The sequence below is a fragment of the Laccaria bicolor genome, genomic scaffold, assembly GCF_000143565.1.
Source record: "Laccaria bicolor S238N-H82 LACBIscaffold_52 genomic scaffold, whole genome shotgun sequence".
Classification (NCBI taxonomy): domain Eukaryota; kingdom Fungi; phylum Basidiomycota; class Agaricomycetes; order Agaricales; family Hydnangiaceae; genus Laccaria; species Laccaria bicolor.
The window spans coordinates 337,190-345,363 of NW_001889923.1; the positions used below are offsets into that span (position 1 = coordinate 337,190).

The 8,174-nt window shown below is 42.3% G+C and overlaps 2 protein-coding genes across 2 annotated transcripts in view; both read left to right on the forward strand.

The window, feature by feature from the left end:
• LACBIDRAFT_312520 (uncharacterized protein) overlaps nucleotides 1–1,818 on the forward strand; it is a 3,027-nt gene extending 1,209 nt beyond the window's left edge. Inside the window, exons 4-6 of the mRNA XM_001888169.1 lie at nucleotides 1,237–1,279; nucleotides 1,417–1,556; nucleotides 1,658–1,818. The gene's annotated coding sequence lies outside the window, so the exon portion shown is untranslated. The remainder of the gene's footprint in view (nucleotides 1–1,236; nucleotides 1,280–1,416; nucleotides 1,557–1,657) is intronic.
• A 1,124-nt stretch (nucleotides 1,819–2,942) lies between these two features.
• On the forward strand, nucleotides 2,943–6,658 carry LACBIDRAFT_333567 (uncharacterized protein; the record flags this gene model as incomplete). The annotated part of the gene is made up of 13 exons (XM_001888170.1): nucleotides 2,943–3,225; nucleotides 3,280–3,620; nucleotides 3,695–3,891; nucleotides 3,940–4,012; nucleotides 4,176–4,372; nucleotides 4,449–4,539; nucleotides 4,764–4,806; nucleotides 4,934–4,950; nucleotides 5,066–5,622; nucleotides 5,679–5,900; nucleotides 6,129–6,374; nucleotides 6,428–6,506; nucleotides 6,611–6,658. The coding sequence occupies 13 exons, from the start codon at nucleotides 2,943–2,945 to the stop codon at nucleotides 6,656–6,658; spliced, it is 2,394 nt and encodes a 797-aa protein (XP_001888205.1).
• Nucleotides 6,659–8,174: the final 1,516 nt, after the last annotated feature.

Sequence of the window (8,174 nt, forward strand, 5' to 3'; positions counted from 1 at the left end):
AAGTATGGAAAACAGCCATGGACCTGACATCAAAAGCAACTATTCATAAGTGGCAGAATGTCAACTCATCCCAATCCTTCAATCATATCCCCAATGACCTATATATACATAGTTAACCACACTACATACTATATGTCAGAAAAGTGGACACTACAAACCGTTGTAGTCTCAAAAAGTGGACACTATTAACTTTTGAAATGGAAAAAGCGGACACTACAAACCATTGTAGCCTGAAAAAGCAGACACTACTAACTTTTGTAGTCTCAAAAAGCGGACACTATTAACTTTTGTAATGAAAAAAGCGGACACTACAAACCATTGTAGTCCGAAAATGCAGACACTACTAACTTTTGTAAAAAGCGGACACTATTAACTTTTGTAATGAAAAAACCGGACACTACAAACCATTGTAGTCCAAAAAAGCAGACACTACTAACTTTTGTAGTCTCAAAAAGCGGACACTACAAACCATTGTAGTCCGAAAAAATAGACACTACTAACTTTTGTAGTCTCAAAAAGCGGACACTACAAATCATTGTAGTCCGAAAATGCAGACACTACTAACTTTTGTAAAAAGCGGACACTATTAACTTTGGTAATGAAAAAACCGGACACTACAAACCATTGTAGTCCAAAAAAGCAGACACTACTAACTTTTGTAGTCTCAAAAAGCGGACACTACAAACCATTGTAGTCCGAAAAAATAGACACTACTAACTTTTGTAGTCTCAAAAAGCGGACACTATTAACTTTTGTAATGAGAAAAGCAGACACTACTAATTTTTGTAGTCTTTGTCTGACCTTTGTGGTCTATGTCCAACTTTTGTAGTCTATTAGTAAACTTTGTAGGCTATAACTTACTTTTGTAGTATATCAGCAATCTTTTGTAGTCTGTCAGTGTCAATTACCCTTTTAGGGCATGTACCTTCCTTTTTGGGAGAAATTTCCCATGATATAATAGTTGTAGCCCCTTCTCTTAGCTTTCTAAATCTGTTGAAATCATGTTGTTTAGTGTTCTTTTCACGTAGAAAAATGCAAAAAACAAAAAAAAATGCAGCACTTTTGAAAACCTTTTACCTCATATCTCCACAATGGAAGCACTTTAGGACATAATTCCAACTGATTCAGGAAGCTATGGTAAAGAGCTACAACTTTTGTCTTTTTTACCATTTTTGGAAATTGGTCATGTGACCACCCTCCCAATGCCCCATTGGATGGACCATAATATGACCTAGGGAATGAGATATTTATTGAAATTGCACAACATTAATTATGAAAAGTACAATGAAAGCATCCAATATTCCTAATGAAATATTCAATGAAAGCCCACAGCATTAATTATGAAAGAGGCAATGAATACACCTGACCTAGGGAATGAGATATTTATTGAAATTGCTCAACATTAATTATGAAAAGTACAATGAAAGCATCCAATATTCCTAATGAAATATTCAATGAAAGCCCACAGCATTAATTATGAAAAAGGCAATGAATACACCTAACCCAGTGAATGAAATACCTATTGAAAGTGCACAGGTTTAATCATGAAAAGTACAATGAAAGAACTGAACAGCTTCAATGAAAAATTCATAGAAAGTGCATGATAATAATTATGAAAGCTTTTATGAAAGCTCCTAAGAAATGTTATGAAAGGGTCCTGTGGTCTTTGCCTACATTTTATGAAAAGAACATAGCCTTTATGAGAAAGAATGACACAGGACACACCTATGAAAGGCCTTTCATAAAACTTGTGGACTTATACACACAGCTCTACAGGCAAGTGCCTTAGTTTTATGATAAAGATGGTAGCCACTTGTGAACGACGGCCACAAACAAAAACAGACGACGACGCGCTGAGGTGAGCAAACTCACCTCCCCTGCATCACTGATCTCTTCAACACAGAATATGGGTGCCATGTCGTCATTGTTTATTTGAGGTGACTACGGTGTGTACCCCCATCCCATGTTCGTTACAACCCACCATGCTGAGACACAGGACAATGATGTAACGACGACATCGGACTACTCGTCCATGGGCAGGGTATATCCACTTGACAGCAAACTACAACAGCAAACAATGATGGCAAATGATGACAGACGACGATGACAATCATCGACGTTGTCCCTCCACAGCGAGACACGACACAATGACCACGATGCGACTCCCACCACGTTGCGACAATGACACACGACACGACAATGACCACACAGCACCATGACCACCAGGCTACCATGGAACACCACAACCACAACGTAACACCATGACAATGATAACCACGACACGGCAGCAAAACGGAACACCAACACAGTGGACGGTGACAAAGACGATGATGGACGTGGCAGACAACCACACAGCACCACAACCAGGCCACTATTCATAACCACAATCACGACGTAACACCATGACAACGATAATCACGACACGGCAGCACAACACAACACCAACACGATGGATGGTGATGACAATGATGATGGGCAGAAGGGGGGAGTGGCGACGATGATACATGACACGCCCAAATACCCACCAAGTACGTCGTGTTCACATTTGAGAAATGCAAGCTGCTGGTGAGGATGGATAAAGGGAGCATAGCAAGGAAGGTGACTTTATAGCTACGGATGGGCAGAAGGGGGGAACAGCGACAACGACGAGCCATGACAATAGACAAGGACTAACGTGTTCGTTGCATCGCAAACCCATGCTGGCTTTACCCAAGCTTTACCTACCAACAATGCACCCACATCATAGAATTTGTATGGTACATTACCAAGTAACACATAATAGAAATACCTGTAGTGTTAAACCCCTAAGACCTGCCAAACCCGCCAAACCCGTGTAAACCCATACCCATACCCACAGAAACCCCTACCCGTGGTTGAGGGTATGGGTTTTCATGGGTAGGGGTACGGGTATGGCCGAAAGTACCCTGGGGTTACCCATGACAATGCCTAGTGCCCTCAGGGCTCATAAATCGACATGTCAGAAGCCTAAAGAAAAGGTCAATTGTCAGTATTGTAACTTGCCTTTTAACGCACTCAGTATTGGAGCACACCAAACTTCTTGCCGACGAAAGCACAAGAATGACCTGAGTGACAATTCAGATATAGAAGCTCAGCCTGATGAAAGCTCAGGGTCTACATCAGTCATCGTCACAGGAAGTGAACCTGCTCCTATAGAAATCAAAAATAGTCCTCCTTTATTTACCACGGTTGGCAACTCAGAGCCTTGTATGTTACACTCTATACTATCTTAGTATTACTAATGTAGTTCATATCCAAAAGATGAGGATGATGAACTCAGCTATGAGATTGATGATATCAAGACCAAACACCACCTTCACAGCAGTCGACCAACCCAAATTGATCATTTTGAAGACTATGGCCTTTCTTCACCCAAGGAGCCACTTCTATTTCATAAATATGGAAAGCCCTGGTACCCTTTTACAACCAGAAAAGATTTTGAATTTGCAGAGATTATCCTCAAATCTCAGATGAAGGAGGAGGATGTTAATGGATTGCTTCAAATTTTTCAAGACTGCTGTTCACCTGATGTGCCATTTACACTGAAAAGCCACCAAAACATCAAAGAAATATGGAAAGAGGCTTCTCATATGATGACTCCAGTGGGTTTTTACTAACAACAACTTTGTGTTGGGCTGAAAATATTTTATGTAGTTTCAGGAGGATATTGTCACAGCAAAGTATTGGACAACTGAGAACCACTTCAAATTCCATCACCAAAACCTCTGGGATTGGGTGTTGGACCTTGTGGGAAACCCCCAGCTTGCTCCACACTTTGAGTGGGATGCACAGTGGCTGTATAAGTTTGATGGGCAACATTTTATCTGATTCTACCATGAACCATGAACAGCAGACAGGCAGTGGGCAGTTCAAGTAAGTTTCTTACAGTTGTTGTTAAATTACAATCTGACTTGTCAAAAGTCACATCTTCCTCAAGATGGAAAACCATTTTGCATCATCCTTTATGCAGATAAAGCGAAACTATCATCATTTGGTACAGAAAAGGCTTATCCAATAATAGCAAGATGTGCCAACCTACCTGACTGGATTTGAAATGGTGAAGGTATTGGAGGTGGTCGTGTAGTTGGATGGCAGCCAATCATAAGTTTTTTCTCAAAGTAAATTGGTAATACATAAATTGATATCAAATTCTGTAGGTCCAAGAAGATGAGAGTGAGAAAGGAAAAAAAGCCTATGTTGACTTCAAAACAGTTGTCTGGCATGAATCTTTTCGAAAACTCCTTGAATCTATTCGTGACCATTCAAAACTTGGATTCTGGTTCAAGTGTGGTGACGACATTCTCTGCAGACTTTTTCCCTTGATTTTAATTCTTTCAGCTGACTATGAGGAACAGTGAGTACCTCCAATATACTTGATTTATAGCACATTAAAATCACATAGATGTGTAATGGCTCTGATTCGGGACAAGATGGGCTTATGCCCTTGTCCAGTTTGCCTTGTTCCATCTGACAAGCTTTCTGATGCTTCCACAAAGTATCCTCTTTGGACAGGAGAGGAAAGTAAAGCAACAGTTGATAAAGCAAATGAATGTAGGAGAAAGGATGATGCAGAGGTAATCTTGAAGGAAAAGGGGTTGCTGTAATCCTGGGATTACTACATCAGGCAGTTGTTTGGCATCGGCTCCTGGACTATTTGGTTCTCTACATATGCACTTCCCTCTCTTAACCATGCACCACCACATTCTCTGCATACGCACCTCCACTCCTGTACCTTTATCATCTAGATACCCTCAGAATCATATAAGCAGTTAAATTCTGACGGTTTCTGTGAGTAGTGTTATCTATCCTGTGATCACAGGATAGATTTCCACTTTTTTTGAATTTTTCGCTGCCATTATTGGTTCTGACATATCTAGACATGTGCATAGACACCACCTTTTGAGGCCTTAACCAGGTTATCGTTTGGCAGATGTATATGCTGTCTTGTACATCCACATTGCATCTGTCGTTCATGACATGTCAACCCTGATATTCCATTCATGAACAGTGGAGGGTCCTTGTGCCTGTACCACTAAACTGTCATTAGCCATCACCATTCGCCACAATACTGGAACACCTTTGTTTCACTTGCACCACCGCCTCTGCTCAACAGCTGCTGATTCTCAATGGTTTGACACTGACCACTCAGGTTAGGAACAACCGTTTGCTGTCACAGCAGCCATTACCTCCACCAACTTCCCCAAGTGTTTCCATTCTGCTCTCATCCCCACTCAGTTCTCCCCCATCATCTTTCTGTCTTTCGTCCGACTCTTATGACGAAAAACATGCATACACACAGTCAAAATCATTTTCTAAGATGTCTACACTGGCTTCTGTTGATCCCACCAGCACAAAAGCACCTATTCTCACTCAGGGTGACATCTCTCCAGCAGTAATGATGGATTTTGAAAATGCGGCCCTTGATTTCTTCATATCCAAGTCCATCCCTGCCAACAAACAAGTGACTATGATTATCCCTGGGATCAAGGACCTTCGTATCCATGACTGGATTACTGCTGAACATGCTCGCATCATCGTCCTACCATTTGTGGATTTCATGACTGAAATGAGAGCCAATTATCTTCCCCTGATTGGGAAGACCAAGTGTGTAATGAAATCTTGACTTCGACACTTGCTGCACCCAAAACGTCTTTCTGGAGCTGGTCACAGAAGCTCCTTAAACTTAACTGTCTACTTCGAGGCACACCGTCTGCTTTTGATGAAGCAGCATTGCACAATCATCTAGAAGCGCATCTCAATGACAAACTCAAAGTGAAAGTCAGACATAGCGATGCTCGCAAGGACAAGGTTTTTAAAACCTGGGTTATAGCTGTCCACCTGCTTGATGAAGCCCGTGCTCTTGAGACCAAACATCAGCACAAGTTAATTGAGGAAACTCTCACTCAGCGCCAATAAAAACACCAGAACACCAACAATGATACCTTATGAGGCCGATCGCGCCGCGCAAATACCTCTCAATCCAATACCTCAGCTAGTGGCTTGTCCTCCTCTTCCTATACCCATCTTCCCGCCCTCACAGAGATGGAGTGCAATTTGCTTCATGAACACGATGGTTGTACCAAGTGCCGTCACTTCTACACTGATCACAGGTCCCATGATTGTCCTAATGGTTTCCCAGCTGGCAAGAACTATAAGACGCTAACTGCCGCAGATGCTATGACTGCTAAGAAAGGCAAGGCAGTAGCGAAACCTACTACCAAGCCTGTCGCCACTACCAGCACATCCATCGAAAACATCAACTCTGATGATGACATCTCTGTGGCTGCAGCAATTTTACCCAACTCCCCAGGAGAATATAACTCCAATTCAGATGGGGGGATTTGTCACGTCATGAGGTGAGTCCGCCGATCTGTGGCAAACATCTGGTTTGGAATTGCCAAGCACATAGCTCAATTGAGGATTTTCCAGTGAAAACACGTGCGTTGATTGACAACGGTGCGCACCTGGTCCTCATTCGCCCCAAGCTTGTAGAACGCCTTGGACTGAAAATGCATGATTTGGCAGAACCCAAACTCATAGATGTTGCATTCAGCAACCAGCAGAAGAAAATGAAACTGTACCATTATGTTAGATTGTCCCTCACTTCCTTAGACTCGTCTTGGACTTTGTGCACTGTTAGAGCCGTCGTCACTCCTGGCCTCTGTGCCCCCATTATTCTCGGATTACCCTGGCTCGTACATAATTCAATTGTTACAGACCAGGCTCCTCATACTTGCATAGATAAAAAGACTGGATACAATTTGTTGAACCCCCCCCCTTATTAAACCGCCTCCACCACTGAAACCTAAATTGAAAGAACAGATCAAAATTACAAAGGTGGATAAAAAAGTAGTACTCGCTGAACTGATGATGGTTTGCAATGATAGAATAAAGCACCTCGACTCAAACCTGAAAAGGTGAAAGATTTCGATGTCGTTGGTGCGGTCCATGAGCGCATTGAGATGTTAGCTGCTATCGAGACCTTGCGTTTGAGGGAACAAAAACTAAAAACCAAATACCATGCAATATTTGAACCAATCCCCCATGTGGATGAACTTCCATGTGAAGTGGTAGCTGAAATACACCTAAAAGACATGGAAAAGACCATCAAATCATGCTCTTACCCTTCACCGTGAAAGTATAAGGAAGCATGGCAAATTTTAATTCAACAGCATTTGGATGCTGGGCGTATTCGCCCTTCGTCTTCACCCTGTGCTTCTCCCGTGTTTATAGTACCGAAAGCAAATCCTAATGTTCTACCGCGATGGGTGAACGATTTTCATCAACTCAATGAAAACACAGTTACAGACTCACATCCTTTGCTGTGAATAGATGACATTCTCACTGATTGTGCCAAAGGGAAAATTTGGGCCACAATAGACATGACGAATAGCTTGTTTCAAACGAGGATGCACCTGGACCACGTTCATCTCACCGCCATAAATACTCCCTTGGGCCTGTATGAATGGCTGGTGATGCCTATGGGATTGAAAAATGCCCTGGCAATCCACCAATGACGTGTAACTGCTGCCTTACATCAACTGCTGGGTAAATTCTGTCATATTTACTTGGATGATATCATGATCTGGTCTAACTCAATAGATGAACATGAGAAAAATGTGTGTGCTGTTCTCCAAGCGCTGCACGATGCTCGTCTATACATAAACCCAGACAAAACAAAACTATTCTGTACCGAGATTGATTTCCTGGGGCATTACATCAGCGCCTGTGGCATCAAAGCCGATGACCGGAAAGTAGAACATATTCTATCATGGCCGGAACCAAAGTTGGCCACTGATGTTCGCAGTTTTTTAGGCCTTGTGCAGTACATTGCCACCTTCCTACCAACAATTGCGGAACACACAGGCGTCCTCACAGAACTTACAACAAAGGAATCTGAAAGGTTGTTTCCACTGTGGACGCCCAGATTTCAATCTGCATTTGACGCAATTAAAACAATTGTAACTTGCCAGGAGTGCTTAACAACAATCAACTTCAATAAAATGGAGGTCTTTATTGTCCTCCACTGATTCCTGCTGGAATCCGGCAGAATCCGGGGAATTCCTGGAATTCCGGAGGAATCAAATTTGGCAGAGGGCCCTGCCAAATTGATCAAACAATTCCGCGGAATTTTGAATGGAATTCAAATCCGCTGG